The following is an 18,722-nucleotide window of genomic DNA, read 5'->3' as shown; positions in this document are numbered from 1 at the left end:
TTTACTGTAGCCCTAAATACCAGAAACATGCACACTCTTACACCCAAAAGCTGTCAGCCTTTAGGATGTCATAGATCTGATGAGCTACAGGAGATGGAGAAATAAATATCAGAGGAATAAGAGGAAGAACATTCTTTTAGTCAAGCATTTTCTTCACATTAGGTGGTACGTTGGCTTGGAGCCTAGTCATCCTCCTGGTGGAGATTTTTAGGAACATTCCTTTTTGCAAACTTCATGCCCCTTTTACCAGCTGTGATTTTCAGTGTTTGGCATTGTGTCCCATAATGAAAGAAGGCACCTATTTTCTTCAGATGGGACTTTTTCGTGTACGTGTTTACAATACACCAATGCAGCAGCTAGAGAAGGACAAGTGGGCTGATAGAAGAGCTCTTTGTTTTCCTTTAGTGGCTGCAAAGGAGTTACAGAATATCATTAGAATTTGTACCCTGTGTTTAATGGTTTCAGAGTGTTTTTCATGTGTTTTGAGTGGAAAAAAATGTGATTCAGAGCCAGTGAACAATGATTTCAAGCAAAATGCCACTCCTGGAACACTATAACGCAATAGGAAGGGAGATGAGTAAATTGTGGGCTGTTTCCTGGCCTACTACATTGTGTTTTCTCCATCTCTACACACACAGAAGTAGCAGCCCTGGATCTTTGAGTCCTTATATCTGCAAAAAAACAGTTCCATTTGGGAGGAAGGGCAGTCATTGCCAAAGCCTGCTGGTTGTAACCCACTTAACTTATAATTCCCATATAGTCCATATTAGTCTTCTAATTCTTTACTCTTCCTCTTCTGTGCCTATTCCATCTCTCCCTTTCCATACAGTCTGTCATTTTTCCTCTTCCTTTTTGGCTTTCCTCTTTCCTTGCCTGGTAAGCAGGTTTCTGCAACTTCAAAAAATAAAATTCCAGTGGAAGCATGTGTGTGTGTGCGTCCCTCTTTTCACCACTTTTCATGTGTGTCTTCCTGTTCCTCTGACCTCAGAATTTGGGTTTTAGACTTTCTAGACTCTCTGTGGTCATGACCTATCATTGTTTTACTAAAAAGACCTAAAGATTCTAAATTCTAACGGAGTCTGAAGCTATTAAGGTACCTTGTCCTCCTGTTGTGGCAAACAAAAATTAGATGTCTGCTTGAATTTCCTTGAACACGCTACCCGTAGTATAATTCTGTCTGGATTTCTGTCTATCTGCTGGAAATGGAAAACCACCTGTGTAGAAAATCTGGCATTGATTTGATGGACATTCAGAATCTCTGTGCCCCTTTTGGATGTTAAAGCAAGTTTTCAAATCACTTTTGTTTGTTTTTAGAGAATATCTTTGTTTGAGGCTTTGAATTTATAACTCAAACAAGGGAATGAGTTAGAGACATGGTGAGAACAGGACAATTTCATGTTTTCTCCTGGTCTTCCCTTTGAAGTTTCTTTGAGATTTGCTTTCATGTTTTAAGGCAAGTGGCTGCTGAGGCAGGAGTCAAAGTCTGAGTAGAGCTACAGGATCCTTAGTTTTCCACAGCCACGACTTAGGTGAAGTCTGTCTTGCTTAAAGAAATAATAATAGGGCTTCCTTTTGTTTACATTATGACAGTCTTCCTTGTTCCTTGGGTTTAGTGGAATATTCTTATTAGAAATACAAATTCGAGGCAATGTAATTGAATGGTCCCATTCCTTCAATATCTGCTTGATATTGAAGTACTTTAAAGCAAGTACTTTCTTTCTCTTGGGAAAAAGAGAGGTTTGATAGCCTTTTCTGAGTAATAAATTTATTTACTCAGTATAATGGCAAATTAAGGGACTATTTGAGGACTGGGTTTGACTGTTACAAAGTAATTTTTGCTTGTATGTTGTCGAACATTTTAAATTTTTAAAACAAACCAACTGAAACATTACCTAGGATTGTACTTGACACTTCTATTTTTCTACTCTGCCATGTGGAAAACTCAATAGGGGTGTTATTTTCCTAGTTCCATCTCTGAATCTCCATTATTTCCTTACCAAGTAAAGTTATATTTATTTTGTTAGGTGGCATTCTAGATGTTACACCATGTCTGATACCACATTTGTGCAGATGGTCTTGAAAAGTAATGAGATTGGTAGAATGTTTAGGATAGTTACCTCTAATTATGAAACTCTAAAAAATCTCACCTTAAAGAAAATTATTAAATTGTAAAAGGCTTTTGTTTTGAATGGTATAATCTCCACTACATAAAAAATAACTGCCTTGATGTTTTACTTAGAACATGGATAGGAATAAGAGAAATAGAGCACTTTAAAATACCTCTGCAAAATTTATTGACTGCGAAGAGTAAAACCAACTTCAGATCAAAGGGAGGTTGTTTCTTACAGAGAAGCTATCTTAAATCAGTAGCAAAGGATCATATAATACTCTAATAAGTATGAATTTCTGATTTGAATTTTGGCACAGATGTTTAAACAGTGGTATAACACTGGAGTGATTGCTTCTATAAGGAATAGCAAAAATGATACAGCTTTTCATTAAGGAAAATGCCTACTGTTTCTATATTTTAGCTGTTAAATGTTTTTAAAATCTAGTTTAAGTGTTCCAAAGTCATTGGGAGGATTTAAGAGGGACGTGCCAGGTTTGACTGCCCCTTAAAAGTGATTTAGGAAGGTTAATCTGTTGTCAACCAACTGTGTTCAATTGCTGTTGTCTAGGGGATGGTGATCTTAGAAGAATTCCCATTTCCAAAAGACATTCTGAAGAAGCAAATACAATTGACAGACCAAGAAGCTTTATTAAACGCCACAGGGAATTCGCAAGCTGCCGTTGAGAGACAGGATTCTTTGCCGGAGCATGACTTTGAAATGTCACCCAGCAGTCCCACTCTGCTCTTACGAAACATAGAAAAACAGGTAAAGTAAAACGGAATTGAACGGGCAGTGGAGCCAAATGATTGACTTCAGAAACAGGGCAGGTTCCATGGTGATGACTTCCAAAAGGGAAGATATTTTGCAGTCCTGAGAGGGGGTGCTGATTAATCGAAGGGCTTAAATAACTACACTGTACACCAGATTTACAAATTAGCCTTTTATTTCTGATGTGTCTGTGTCACCGCTTTGTTTCCATTCAAGCGGCCACATAACAACTCCCAAGAGCCATCCACAAACCTGCCTCTGCTTTGTAGTTAGGGTCAGTGTAGAGTTGCCACAGGTTGTTTCAGGAAATACTCACACAGCTGACAGTGGAGATACATTGCACTTGAAATAAAAAAAAAACCCAGCAGAATGTGGTTGTTGATCTGCCTCCTCAAGCATCATGGGAATCAGGTTCCAAGCTGAGGAATTCCAGGTACTTAACAAGCATAGCAGAGGCGTAGTTGTGAGGGGAGTTCTGCTTTGTTGTTTTTAAAAGCTTCCAAGGTTAATTCCAGGGAATATGATGTAGACTCCAGCAGGGTTTTCTTTTGCTTGAAAGTACATAAAGAACATGATAGGATCACATTGCTGAAGGAGGTACAGGAAATTTGTTTTCAGAATGAATGTATGCAGTCTGTGTAAAGCAAACATGACAAAGCCACTGTGGGGCATCAATATGTTGATCTTCTGCTCCACATAAAATCCTTGTCATCCACGTGTTTTTTTCAATGGGATAAAAGTAACTTTAGGTACTAGTGAATCTCTGTGCCAATTTTTCTTATTTGACAATCATACTTTCTTGCTTTTAAAATGCTCCCCCTGTTTGATAGATCTTATCCACCACAGGCAGGAGTGGGGAAGCAATGAAACAGGAAATTTATATGCTCAGTGCCAGCAATTGCATAAGGTAAACCAAAGAGCATTTTTAGAAAGTGGTAAATTGCCCCTTTTTAAGTGGTTGCTTGGGGAATTAAACACACTTTTCAGTAAGGCATTTGACAATTAAAGTCGTAGTGATGTGTTTCCTGGTCCCCAGGTAGCCACAAACTTGGTCCAAGAACTTTGATGATCTGAAAATTACTTGGAATTAAAGCTGTTTTTCATTTAACGGATGTCACAGATCACATCGGATTTTTTCCCTTTACACCACAGAAGGCTCTGGGGTTTGATTTCCTTTTTGACTACCAGTTCTGTAAATCAACCTTAAATCTGAGGGTCTGAGTTTCTTGTTCAGTATTAGGAGCAGCAATGCTGTAGGCTGAAATACATCCACAGATATTCCCACAGGATTCTTCAGTCTGTTGTTAAGATATTGCTGTGTTAAAAATAATTTTACTTGTGAACAAAAAAACCCCTCGTATAGAATGGAAGTGACTGAGGCTGGAAATTTTTATTACTACTGTTTTCAAGTCCTTTTTAGAGCTTTCCAAGTTTTTTAAAAACATGTATGTTTTTCCTTGTGTTTTGGAAGTCTGCCATTGTTTTTGTGCTTTTATATGTCATAGAGACTTTTCTCCTTACAGATTGAATTTTGTTGAGATTTTTAAATCGATCTGCTAAATATTTTACTGGCATCTCGTTTGCTTTGTCCAGACCTTTTGTAATTGACTTGCTGTTTCTGTGCTTCAATATCCATCCCTGAGTATTTTATTCTGATGTGAAATTTTCACCTGATCGCATCATTTGAACGTGAACAGAAAATATGTGAGTTGTAATAAAATGGAAAAAAAGTTTTTCTTCCCCTTTCTGCAGAAATGTAAAATGTAAATGTAAAATGAAAATGTGAGGAAAGCTTACTGGGTAACCTTTAACAATGCATGTTTTAAACATTCCTAGTTCTGAATGAAAATCCTACAAAGTAATGTAAAAGTTTTTTTAAAAAAGAAGTATGCAATTTCAGATACATTTAATTTCTGTTTAGTATGCAAAACACAGTTTCCTCTAAGAAAACTATGTTTTTTGTCTGCCTTTAAGGTCTGACTTCTAAAACAAAAACATAGTTGAGAAATGTTATCTGGTGTCAGTCCACAATTCATTGCTTTGCAAGCAGTAGCTCTTAGTCTTAACAAGTTGGCTGCATTTGTTTTGGGGCAGTTCTGAAAGTCCGGGTCTTGATGTTTTTGGGGGTCTTCTTGTTGCTATTTTTGAGGATACCAGAATATTTTATTCATTTTATCTGTGGTTATAGTAGTCCTTCTGTAGTTACACTCCCTTTGTAAAAACACCTTTGTCAAAGTACAGTGAGCAATGAAGAGGATTCTTTTAAGAAGAAAAATACTTTGAGTGAACAAAATGTACAATGAATAGACAGTTGACCTTGTTTCCCCCCTGGTGAAATGCTTGTCAAATGGCCAGTTACCAGCTCTGGCTGCAGCTGTTGTAACATCAGCTGTGCAGTGTTCTGGTTTCTTTTTCCCTTTAAAAAACCTTTGGTTTCAATAGTAAGATTGCTAATGTGTTTTGTGTGCTACTTACTCAAATGTATAAACAATGTCTTTGGCAGGTTGTTCAGGGTTACGTTGGTGTTATCCTGGTTTTTCTGGTGTAGTTGAACATAATAATTGTGAAAGAAAAACCATGCAACAGTTGATTATTCACAAGAAGAAACTAAATGTGATTATTCCATGATGTATGTGACTGGAATCCTGTGCAGGAAATCAACAAAACCCCAAGACCTTTGAGCTGTTGAGTCTGGATAAAAGTCTGACTACATTTTTTTTTAAATTTTTTTTTCCAGAGTGCACAACTGAGTGAAATCATCAGCAGCCTAATCGCTCCACTCAATCTGTCTCCAGCTTCTTCATCTCTTTCCTCCAAGATCTGCAGGCACAGACAGCTGGTCAATGGCATCTCCTTCAGGTAGGTGACAGTGTAATTCTCTTTTTTTTTTGAGAATAACCTTTGGTAAAGTTATGTAGATGGAACTAAAAATCATTACAGTATTAAATCAGGAAAAGAGAGCTGCTTTCTGTAAGCTTCAAGAGAAGTCAAGTCTTGTTTATAAGTTTGAAAGTAGTAGGTTTTTGTGTTGTTCTTTGAGACATCATAAAAGTATGCAGCCACTGGGAAGATGAATATATCTGTGAAGTAATGAAAGAGTACAGCAACACACTGCTTGTGATTGTTTGAGACTTAAAGCCTTCTGTCATAGCGAGTACAGCTTTATTTCTGGAAAAGTGACAAACTAGATTAGGAGAGTACATAAGCAATGTCACCTGTGTCCCAGCATGGGTCAGTGCCAGGGTGGCAAGTGCCATTAATTTTAAGCACATCGGTCTTCAATAAAAGGCCAAATTTGTCTTTGCCACCTGCATTTTCAGGAATCTGGAGATACTATTTTCCATTTGAGGTCTTTTGTTCTGAATGGACATACCTTCCAGGATGACTGTAGCTTGAAATTAATATTGTAGAAGAATGTTTCTCAGCAGTAGTCCATCTTTTACCCAAAGTAATTCCATCCTTTATTCAGAGATTTTAAGTACAGTACAAGCTGTAATAAGTATTAGTCTCAAAACAGGTTTAAGGTGATTGACTACAGTTCTATCTTACAAAAGACTTGGGTACGCCGGATATTTTTCCTGATGCTGGTAATGTGATTTTTGAGGATGGAGGGGTTGCTGGTATTCACAGGTCTTAATTAAGATCAGGTGGGTGAAGAAACTGTTCCCAGCTCGAGCTGTGGTGTTTATGGCAGAGTGTGCAGCAGAATGTAATTCCCTGGAATTCCTCTCTCTCCAAGGAGAGCTGGCCACACCGTTTGTGTCAGCAGCTTTGCTGCAGAGGCTGTAGCCTCCCACAAAGGGATTATAATGAGCAGCTTGGATGGGCACCTTCTTTAGCTGCTGTCTGTTCCACAGCAATTTTGTGACTCTGCCCTAAATATAAGGATGAAGGGGTCCTGTCATGTAGTATCCATGCTCCTGATGTATCAGTTATTTACAGATAGTGTGGAGGAAAATCAAAAGATTCCTCAGAGTTCTGAAGTAAAAATAGCCCTGAAATAGGAATTCCTATTAGAGATGAGTATGTGAAAGAAGAGAGTAATTTAGTCTGTGTCTTCAATCTGTGACTTTTTCATGAGACAGCTGAGGAATAGTTCCTTTTAAAAATATTTCTAGAAGCGTATGAAGTTGACTTCTTGATGAGAGACTCTAATGATGTCACTTCAAGCCAATTCTCTTCTGATTTATTAGGCACTGTCCAAAATCAGTCTTCTTTCCATTTCATAAGTAACACAGTTGTTTGCTCATGGACCACTCTCTCTAAGGTTGGTTGTTTTCTACTCATGACCTATAAAAAGCCCAGAGAATGTTAGGACTTGGAAGATTTTCTCAGTGCTGTAGCTCTGAACAGGAATTTGATGAGTTAGCTGTTGGAAGGGGATCTGAGAGACTTGAGAGCTTTCTAGATGAGCTAAATGGGTAATTTTAACTTTTCAATGCTTATGAAGTGTTTAGAAATCTGCAAATAAATACTGTTCATTAAAGATGGTAATTAAATGTGATACAGGGTGGTTATCTGAGAATCTTGCAGGGAAATTTGCTCCCTCCTACTTCTTGGGGGGGTTTTGAGTGTGTTTCAAATTTTTTGAGGTATTTTATTGTAGTAGCTTTATGTTCAATCAATGGAGACAATTAAAAGCTGCAGTTAACTTAATTCTTGGCTGCATCTCCCTTTGCTTTTTTTAGAGCTCACTCTCACTGTATTCAGTACTTCAGAAAGTAGAAATCAAAATCAAATGGAAAGGGGATTTTTTTTTTTTTATTTTGAGGGGGGAAAGAATGGATGAAAGTGATTTTTATTGAAGTAAATTCTTGAAATTAGTTGTAGGCTGTTGATGTGAAAAACACAGTAGTGCATGTTTCAAGTAGGTCTAAGCATGAAGTTCTTTGGGGTTGGTAATCATGGAGTTTGGACTGTTCCCAGTGGAAGTGGAGGTGCATGTACATTTCCTGGCTGACTGAATGTGGGTAACCTTGAATTGCCATTGGTCAATGTTTAATTACATCAGTGCCTTCATTTCTCTATGTAGCTTTTCTTTGCTTAATTGAATCTAAGTGCCAAGATTAGCCAGATGCATTGCATGAAGGTAGATGCTCATAGAAGCAGTTTCCTAAGCTAGTGATAGCTGCTTTGTTATGAGGGGAGAGGAAGGAAAAAGTTCATTACTTCAGTGCAAACAGTGCCTGTCTGGTGTCTTTGTGTGCAGGCGTGCACCTGGGAGTTAAGGTCAAGAGCCAGAAAGGCCAACATGTGAGCTCTGAAGGGAGTGTTCCCAGAAATTTCATGACTTTCTCAGTTGGCAGTGCTCTACTGTAGAATCACATTTGGAAAACCACCGAAACTAAGATCAAACTAAATGGGCAACTCAAACCTTGATTGGGAAGCCTGTTTACACAGGTGACAGGGAAACCACACTGCTCTTTACTGGAGCTCCAGGCCATGGAGCTGAGATCTCTGCTCTGAAAATGGAGCTGTGCATTGCTGGAAGGCACAGGAGCGTTTGTAGAGCACTTGGCAGAGACTGCAGGGACTTGGGCAGACCACCAGAAAAAAGACAGGAATCACAGAAGTTGAGGAGCCAGACTGAGGAGCTTTTTGTTCTAATTTACCTGTCCAAGTTGTCTCTCATGTGAAAGTCTAGAAGTTGGGCTTGGGACCATCTGACTACAAGGTGGATAATTAAAAAATGTTTTTGATAATTCAGAGAAAGTATTTTAAGAAATCCATTGCATGGACTGTAAACCTTGTATTTCTTAAGCTGTAAAAATGCAGTGTTCACATTAAGAATGTCATGCTTCAGTATTTTGCTCTTTTTCTTGGCACTTACTGATACGTTCCTTTAAATACTTTGTACCATTCCTCTGTTAATTAGCACATTTTTTTTCATGAGTCTGTGTTGCTTATTAGATTGTTCTGATGTGTCAGAAGGACAGCTCAAATTCAAGCCCATAAAGCCTTGTTGCCTCACCAGCACAGCACGGGATGGTGCTTAATCACACTATCATAATAAGCCCTTCTGTTTAATAAAAATGTACTATTAGAAGAATACCACTTGTCAAAAAAGATGTGTAAGTGGCCTTGTAATTAATTACTTTTCATGTTTTGTTGTGTTACAGTTCTACTAATAAAACTGTGACTTGTCATAAGACAAAATAATAATTTGTGCAGATAGATGACCTGTCATGAACCAAGGCCAAAATATCTTTTATACTTGCACTGCTTGGGCAGTTTAGAGTTGTTATCAAATTTCTAAGTTTTGTAACAATAAATGCACACTTGAGTGCTTTTTGCAGCAAGCCTTCAACTTTGCAGGCAGATGTTCCTACAGCAACACAATGAATTCAGGAATACCTATAACAGGGAAGTCCAGTCTTCCCCTACCCAGTTGGGGGAGTGTTTTGAATTCTTGCCTTGTGGAAGTTATGTGTTTTGGTGAGCAGACTGGCTGTAGATTGGTGAGAGTGCTCTGAGGTTGTTCCTCGTATCAGTGAAAGGTTTTCTATTGCTCTTGGCCACGTCTTTGCACTTGACTTTGACTCCACACAGAGTGTGTAGAGTTCCTAATTTTGATACAAGTGCTTTACAGTGAGTTTCAGCCCCTATGCTGAATGGTCACTGGTTTGTAAAGCTTTGCTTAGGTTTCAGTTCTTGACCAAAACTAAGAAATCTTGAAAGTATTAGGGCAGGACTCTAGGTCTCCTGTCTTGAGTGAAATGTCAGTTTGAAGGGAAATATTAATTGTAACTTAAGACTCATAGATGTTAAAAGTGTTAGAGAGTTCTTGAATTTGGAAAAACCAAACCCCACTATATGCTTGAGGGCTTCATTTTGACATTTGTTTCCATGAGCAGAAAGGTGAACAAGAAAAATAAACTTCCTTTCCTGACCATAGAATTCATCAACAAACAAAGCACATACACTGTTTCATGAAACACTGTGCTAAAACATTTTAGTGCTTATAAAATTTCTTAGAATTAGATAGCTAATGCTAATCAGTGTGTGAAGTCTTGACCTCTGCATGTGGAACATATTTAACTTTTTGTATTTCTTCCCCCCATTAATCATGAAATTGCAGAGCTTCAGACAACAGAGAGGTGTCCTCTTCGAGCAGCTGGTTGCTTGATCATCAGCACATCAAGAAAAGAAGAAGAGACAGGACAAGACTAAGATCTGTCTCTGTAACTAATGTGAGCACATCTGCCCGTACAAGGCCGCTTCATAGTTTCCAGAAGAGGAAACTCTACAGAATGCACAGTGCCTGTCACTGGAATCAGCAGGTAGGCCTCTCTCTGTAGGAGGGAAAACCAGAGTCCAGCTGCTGGAGTCTGCATGTGTCTTGTCTGGTATGCCAGAAGAATAAGTGCATGCTGTGCTGGTTATTCCTTGTGTCCAGGGGCCGTATAGTATGTGAGGCAGGAGTAACTGGGTGTGTCAGCAGGAGCTCAGAGTTAACGAGTTGAACGTAAAAATTAAAGATCACTCAGAGTTCTGTTTATCAAATAAGTTTGTTGTATGGCTATCTTTAAAGCTCTTGTACAGTCTAGGAGACAGCTCGAGAGGTTCCCTGGGAGGCCTGACTGCTGAGGAGACATGCTACAGTGTAAATCAGCTGCCCACTTGTTTTCAGAATATTTGTTTTAGCTACGAGAAAGTTTACACAGCTGGTGGCACATTATTTTCTAGGAAATTGAATTGCAATATCTTAATCTTGTTTCTGTTTTTGCTGTTTCTGATTAGTCATATTGCCTTTTTCATGACACACTAAAAAAAAAATACTTTAAAACTCTTAAAATTTTCTGCATTACAGAGGAATTAATATTTTAAAATGGAGAAAGCCAAACTCTTTGTTGTGCAGGACAAGGCTATCTGTTTGCATCTGATATTAATAGCATATTTCTGGTAAGAATACATAATGAGTTTAGCTGTGGTGCTTAAAGCAACGCTCTAATTTGGGAGCAGAGACAGTACGAACTCATTCTTTAGAGCAGTACTAATCCCAAATGGTTTTAATTTCTTGGTTTTCCTTTGCCTTTTAAAAGTGTGTTATATCTCCATGTCTCCTCGACTAACTGCCTAGGATTTACTAAGTGTGCCAGTGGTCTAGGGAGAAATTTCCCTTGCAAGGATGTTTTGTGCTGATTCAGCATTCTCTGCAAAAACTGCAGACGTGTCCTAGTTTTAGCAAGATATTTTATTGAAAAACTGTCCGATTTCTTATTAGCTTCCTGGCAGTGGGGCTTAATGACTTGGCAGCCTGCCCTGGAGGTTTTGGTAGGGGAGTTGGGGGTAGAGTTGAGAGCTCTACCTCCTCCTAGATACCTAAGCTTTTCATCTTCCTTGTATTAAACAAGGAGTCTGTGGCTGACTTGGACTTTATTGTTTCCCATTCAATCCAATCCGTGTCCTGTTGCAGATATTGGAGGCCTCATGACTGAGTGATGCCTCCAATTCCACAAGTGCTTCTGGCAGCTATGGAGATGGATCCTTAGCCAGAGACTCCAGGACTTTCCCTTCCTTCTACTTAAACATGAGGAGTTTTCACTCTAGATGCAGTTTCTAAACTATCAGTTCTTCTAAACTGTTTTAAACTATCAGCTTTTCTGGAAGCATGTGTCTTTCAGGCTCATGTATTTCATATTTCTACAAGCACTGCCTGTGTCTCTGCGTTTTGAGAACTGGGCCAGTGTTAGTGCAGCTCAGAGAATAGCAGTGGAGCCTTGTGATCAGAAACTTCATTTCTGCAGCCCAGCATTGGGAGTTCAAGGCAGAGTTTACATTTTTACCTCCAACCAAGCCATAGAGCTGAGCTGCTCTGCATGCTCAGTAGTTTACCCTGACTTATAGATTAAAAAGATGTATTTGCAATTTACCTTTGATTGTAGAATGCAAGCAAACAGTGCATTTTCAGGTTACTATTTAAGACTTCAAATATTGGAAGCAACTGTGTGTCTGCTCCATGCTCTTGACATCTCTGACCATATACCAACCCAACTCCAGTGTCTCTGTACCAAAAGTGCAGAGATGTCCCAAAGACAATGTGGTAAAACACCCCTGTAGGGAATGCTCTTTGTGCTTACTGCATCTCTCAGCTCAAAACCCTGTATTTAGACTCTGCTTTTCGATGTCCTTTCCGTGGGGAAGTTAACCAGGGGGCAATGTGGAGAACTCCACCACAGGCTATAGATAGATGTGCTCCAATTCCTAGAGAAAATAAGACATGGTGGCAGCAATCAAACTGTTAGCTTCAGTCTTCATGCCAGTGCCAAACTCATTTCAAGTTTTCAGAATTAAGGTAAAGCAGTGAACAAAGCCTCTTACACAGTTTTGGTTAAAAACAGAGGATCAGAGATTCCACTGGGGAAGTAAGTGATAAAATTAGACTGGACGTTTCCAGCACATTCTGACAATCAAATCTAAATGGGTATCGGGGCTCTGAATTACGAGCCATCAACAGTGTATTGTTTCATTCAATAAATCTTAGCTAACAGGGCCTGTCACTTTGTTAGTCCTGCACTTGCTACACTTGGTTTCCTAGCTGTTGTTGAGATTGCTCAGCCTGTAATGGAAGAGCACTGGCTATCAGCCCAGGCTGGCTGCTGGATTAGGCAGATGTCCAAGGGTAAAATGGGGAATGGCTTCTGGGATTGATACCTGGTTTTCTCTAAAAATGCATTTATATTCCTAGTAGTAATCTAGCAAATTTCCTCTGGTCTTTCATGGAAAAAAGGATTTACTTCTTAGCAGCATGGAAAATAGTTTGATTTTTAACATAACTTTAGTGTGTCATCTCTAGCAAGTGCCTCTCCTGTATTTCCTCAAGTTTTACATATTTATGTAACCCACAATTGGTAGGCAACCCCATTTCTTTAAGGTCAATGGCCTGAAAGCAAACTGGAGCTATGGAAGGCTTGCTGCCACCTCCCTGCAGCAGATGTGGAGTTAACAGAGACCAGATTGCCAAAGTCAGAGGAGAAAACTGAATCTTCTGAAATTTGCAGCTCCAGCTTCTTCATGGTGCCTGGTTCAAAAACCACCAGCAAGCAGCGCCTGGCAGTGCTGAGGGGCAGTGCTGCTGTGCAGAGTAATTTGAGAAAGACAGTGACTAAAGAATTCTGACCAGAGAATCACAGCAAAAATGCAGACTTCCCATGTGTGGGAGATTAAAAAATGTTGGGATAGCTTTGAGGAACTTGGGTCTGGGGGTTTTTTTGTGATATCTGGTTGTACTCTCTGTGCATCTGAATGGCTTTCAGTGTGTTGTCCCTCACATCTCTTCAGATTCATTTGAGAAACTCATTCTCTCCCTTCACCCCCCAATATCCATGATAGGAAAAGCAGAGTATGAAACTGTGAACTGCTATCCCATCTGTCAGTTCATAAGGTCACTGGGAAGACAGCCACATTTTTTGTCTTATCTACTGCCATGCCACATACATTTACAATGAGTATGTAGTGACCTATTAGCCTCCTAGTGCCTGTTGAGAGATGCCCTATATTGTCCTCTACTTAGCTGTATTTCTTTTCTGAAGAGGGCTACACCTGCTCTGCTTACACAGGGTGGTATCTGAAAGAAAATATAGAATGCTATGAAACTCTAGACGACCTTCCAGACTGACAAGATAGACTGCAAATAAATTAAAACAGGATGCAGGGTGTTTGGTTTATCTGTCACCATCTGATATCCTCAGGAACTTGAAACATCCCTCGGGGCCAAATCTGCTTGTCCCCTAATTCAGATTTACTTAAGTACCACAGATGATCTGTTTTTCTATCTTTCTTCCCTATCTAAATAGCTTGGTAAGAGCTTAGGCCATTTCTCAGTTGTGAGTCAGTGCACAAGCCACCCAGAATAATCCACATGCACAACAAAAAAATCCATGAAAACCTTATACAGCTCTAAGTGAATTTAAGAGGCAACAGAGCAATGAGATCTGAATACTGTCAACTTTGGGTCTGTCCATTTCTTTGCAGGGTTGTAGAGCACAGTGGGTTTTTTTAATCTGAAAATTCTCATTGTATTTGTATCTCCACCTGCTGGAGGAAGACTTGATTGTGTGGGCTGAGGCACATGGAGAAAAACAGAATTCAAATTTGCAAAGATGCCAGCACCCTGAAAGTTGGGAATTGAGATGCAAAAACGTATGTTTTGGATACCACAAGAAAACAGGTGATATAATGTTGCCAACTCTTGCAGTTGCATATTCCCACATTTTTTTCTCCACAGTCTCAAATGGGAGTTAAGTGAGAGCAGAAGAATATCTGCTTTTGTTTAGTGATTTGGAAAGAAAAAAAGTCATTGCTTCTTCAGAAGGCTCCAAAACAGACAGGAGAAAAGTATTGAAATTCTAGGGTATGCGTTTCTTATTTTAATCTAATTCTTATGTTGGTTCTATGATTTTTGTGTCCAGCAGCATTCCCAGTGCATGCTTGGGGCCAATGAGGCTTTCTGTAGATGCCACTTGATAAATACATATGGGTCTTTTCCCATTATTAATTTTCAGTTTTTAGGGAAGAGTATGTGTGTATGTATATATATACACACATACTATTATAATTTGTATCTATCCAGCATGCAGAGCCTTTATCTTACTTTAACAGTGGAAGCTGCTTTAACACTGGAAGCTATAAAATAGGTTAAAAGTCACTGAAACCTGAGTGGGAAAAGAAGTTCTTCTGTGCATTCAGGTATTCTGAATGTGTGACAAGACTTTAGTGTAGTGGGCAGGAAGGGCACCTCTAGTTTTGTAATACTGGCAGTGGAACTAGATCCATCCTTTGTGAGGTTTGTGGCAGACCAGTCAGTCTGTGAATTCTTTTTTTTCAGAATGAAAAACCTGTGTGCTTTCCACAGTCCTACACCTCTAGCTTATTATGACAGTTCTGTAATGTTTTACTGATCACATCAACTCTTAATTTCTGTGTGGCATTTTTGAAAAGATATCCCTATGGATTAACATGTCTTTCCTTCTTTTAGTTAAACTGATCAAAGATTAAGCATTAGCCTTGATTTTTTCAATTGATTTGCTAGTTGAACTAAAGGTCTTTGTTTCGGGATGTAGAGGACAGCGTGCACTTCCTACAAAGCAGGTGAAAGTCTCCCATTGGCTTGTAGCAGGATTAAAGAAGCTAAACTCCATGTATATTTAGGAGAGGTGGGTGGTCTCTGAGAATGGTAGAAGCTATAAGTGCTTTTAGGACACTGTCCAAAAATCTGAATTTGAGACAAGCTGGATGCTGAGTAAGTTGTCATTAGTGTTTTATGGAAGTCTCTGTTCTCCACCTGGAAAAACTGGTTTCTGCCGTAGGATCTGCCACTTTATCCTTATTGACAGCTTCAGAGGGACCAGAGGTAGATGAATTCATTTACATCTCAAGGCAGCTTGCTTCCCTGTACCTAACCTGCACGGGAAAGGTCTGTCCATCTGACATCTGTAGAAACTTCACCTGAAAGGGAGAGTCTGTTGTACGGTGTGCATGTGTCAGCACCATCTGTTGTGCACCTTCCCATGCAAGGATGTCTTAGATGCTTTGCCCACCTTCTCTCCCATTACATGTTGATAAGAGAGAAGGTCTTTGAGGCTTTCAGATTAACCTTTCACTGCCCATGTGTTGTGTGTTGCCCCAAAGCACTCTGCAGTGAAGTCCTGCACGTTTATCTTGTGATTAAAAGAGGTTTCATGGAACTCTTATGCTCTGCCAGAGGGTCATAGCTCTGCTCAGAGCAGGTTGTTGAGTGCAGAAGACAAAGGCAATGGAGCAGTGGACTGGCCTTTAAGGGAGATGCTGAAGCACTGAAGCAGAGAGGTAATAGGATTAAAACTTGGTGTGTTTGATATTTAAAGAGTCATGACCCATACACACAGTGGTTCTCTTGAATCCCATAATTAAATCTCTGCAGTTTAGTTGGTTACCCATTTAAAGAACAGATTTTGATATTGAGGGGGATAGCTCTTCTTTGATGTTGCTGAAAAGTTCTGAGGGTGTGTTTGTAGGTAGAACAAATGCATTTTCCTTGCCTTTCTGGGCTTAATAAAAATAATCAGGAGCAGACATGACAGGTATTCAGCAGGGTGTATTTGTGCAAACTTAATTAACTTACTGGATTCATACACAGTAGCATAATTGAACTGTGTCTGTGTACTGTTACATTTAGGCATGTCTCCAGAAATGGTAGGAGTTTTAGTGATCCGTAGCTGAAACCAGAAAATGAGTATTCACTTCAGAATTTTTGTAAGGGAGCACAAAATATATTTCTTTTCAATTATGGCACACTTCATAGACTCACACTTTTTTCTCTGCAGAAGTTTGGGTGGCCAGTAGTGTTCAGCTTTCTGACCCTTCTATAACAGAGGCATGAGCCAGTTGTGCTTTGCCTAGTGCATCACTTTATCACAAAGAAGTGCGAGAATTGTTTTGAATATCAAAATTATTTGCTTACTGTATTTTCTGTAACTCAGTAAAATGGCACTATGAGGGAAAAAAATCCAAGTTTAGAATTCATAATATTCTAGAAAATTAGATTCTGTTGATTGACACTGTTCCTTATGAAGTTTAAACCAGAATGCTATTTTAGTTGAATATTTAAAGCTTGCACACTCCTGATTTCCTCTTAAATACAATGTGTTTTCCTTAATAGAATGAATTTAATGTAATATTATAATTCATATCTGCTTGAGCTCAGGAAGCATGAGATTTTGTATTTCTGTAGTGAAGAAAAATGCTCCAGGAGATGTACAAGGTATAGTAGAGCAGCAGGAAAATTGATAAGAGTTTAGTAATCTTGCTTTCTGAAGAGCTGACATTGTGGTCAGGCTTGCTACAGGGGCCTGTCTTGTAAAAGCTGTGTGCCATGGTCTTCCTGAAATCCCTTGTCATTGCTGTTGATGAATGGATATATTTATGGGCTTGTTTTCAGTTGGGGTGGGGTGGATTTTTTTGTCGTGTTAAAGAATTGATAATTTACTGCTGTAAAGGCAGCTGGGTTGTAGACTGTGTTCTGCTCGGAATTGGAAGCAGGGAGAGTTTAGCTTTCCAATAAACAGATCTTCAGTTTTGTTTCAGTAAGGTTGAAGCACTTTCTTTGAATGACACACTTTAATTCCAGAGCAAAGGGCTTCTGAAATTTTTTCCTCAAGAGTTGATTAAGTTGACATTCCTGACAAACATCACTAATTCAGCTTTTTCCAGTGGAAAACTACTCCATCAGAAACTTAAACTAGATCTGGTAGCTAGGAACACAGACACTACCAGGTTTTTTAGCTTTTTTTTCTAATAGCCTCACAGACATTTAAATAAAATTGCTCTTGCTTCTATAGAAGTCCTTATTTTCTTTATATTACAAACTAGCTTAATGAAAGATTTCATTACTTAGATATTGATGCCAGAGCATTTGAGGCACTAATGCACAAATTCACGGATGAGGTTTTATAATTCCCACCACAGGTAAGTTGAAGAAAAGAATTTTGCATTTACCAAAATTGGCAGATGGATTTTGATACAGTTTCAAAATAGATTGTGACTGTGGAGGTTGTTTGACCATGTTTTTGAGCAGGCTGAGTTTTAAGCTATAATCTAAATGTGTTTGTGGCTAGAGTGAACTAAAGCAAGAAAAAGTGAGTCAGGACTATAGAACTGGATGCCAGAATGTGATGGTCTTATCTATATATTTTCTAGGTAATTTTACTAATTAGTATTCGGGGATTTCTTTTTAAAGAATGAGAGATTTATTTACTGCAATGTGGATTCATTTCTGTAAAAAAAGGACAAGCAGAAGTGGTGCAGTTGCAGCTTAAATAGTGGAGTTTCAGGAAGCTACTTCATTTCTAAAAACCAAATATGAAGAGGAAATATGCTTTTGTGCATTTTTGAAAAGCAAGCCCTTAGTGCATGGAGGTAGAGCAACTACTTAAAAGCTCTTTAAGCTTGAGTTTAATGGTCCGTATAATGGGAAACATTAAACTCACTTCAGCATTTATCCCTCTAGTGTTTCCAAACACAGGTCCCAGTTCTGCTAGCACTTCATGGATGTTTAAAGTTTAACAGATGAAGAGTCCCATATGTTCGTCACAGGAGAATAACACAAAATAACACAACGTTGATTTGAAGGAGTCCTGGGCTAGAAAAGAATTCTTTCCAAGTTAAGTTGAAAGTACTTGTGTATAGACCTGTGTATGGAGATCAAAGTGGATTTAGGTCTGTTAATGTTCCCTTGTGGGGGGGAAAAAGTTAAATACGAGAACCTCACCACCATCACAGCATTACAACATCCTTGCTTGATTTTAATAGTTTCTGAGATACAGTAGCAGTGTAGGGAAGTTGTTGAGAAGAAGGGAAGAGATGGAAACGAGAACTTTTTAGTGGAATATTTTCTAAGATAGTGTGGGTTGTGAACACTGATGCCATCTGACAGAAGGACTGATTTCAGTAAGAGGAGGGGGATTTTATGTGGTGAATATAATCACTGCATCACTAACACATGAGTGGCACTGCTAGAAAACAGCCTGGAATATTTCAGGCAGGAGAAAGCAGCTGAAGAGATTTCTTGGATTTGGAAAGCAGCAGTACTGAAAATATAAGTCATGTTCATTGATGTTCTTGCCTTTGATGCAGCTGCTAGATATCTCCTTTTATAAAAAGTCATAAGAAAATGTTGTATTCATTCTTACAGTATTTTACACTGGAACTCTTTTCCAGGAGATGATAAGTGTGACTATTTGCACAGTGATAGGCTGAGACCCTTGAAGTACCCACTTCTCTCCCTTGCTGTTTGTAGGATCTGCAACATTTGGCAAAGTATCAAAGACCTATAGAAACCCTTAAAATGTCAGTATTTGGGGGATT

General features: G+C 38.9%; 1 protein-coding gene across 6 annotated transcripts in view; it reads left to right on the top strand.

Moving 5' to 3' along the window:
* KANSL1L (KAT8 regulatory NSL complex subunit 1 like) overlaps positions 1 to 18,722 on the top strand; it is a 58,927-nt gene that overhangs the window by 22,682 nt on the left and 17,523 nt on the right. For all 6 annotated transcript variants that reach the window (XM_018071739.2, XM_018071738.2, XM_018071735.2 and 3 more), the window contains 3 exons: positions 2,679 to 2,876; positions 5,617 to 5,738; positions 9,958 to 10,159. In XM_018071739.2, coding sequence (XP_017927228.1) covers positions 2,679 to 2,876; positions 5,617 to 5,738; positions 9,958 to 10,159 — 522 coding nt within the window. The remainder of the gene's footprint in view (positions 1 to 2,678; positions 2,877 to 5,616; positions 5,739 to 9,957; positions 10,160 to 18,722) is intronic.

Source organism: Manacus vitellinus, unplaced genomic scaffold, assembly GCF_001715985.3.
Source record: "Manacus vitellinus isolate BGI_N305 unplaced genomic scaffold, ASM171598v3 scaffold_20_pilon, whole genome shotgun sequence".
NCBI classification, from domain to species: domain Eukaryota; kingdom Metazoa; phylum Chordata; class Aves; order Passeriformes; family Pipridae; genus Manacus; species Manacus vitellinus.
This window is presented reverse-complemented; position numbering and strand designations above follow the sequence as displayed.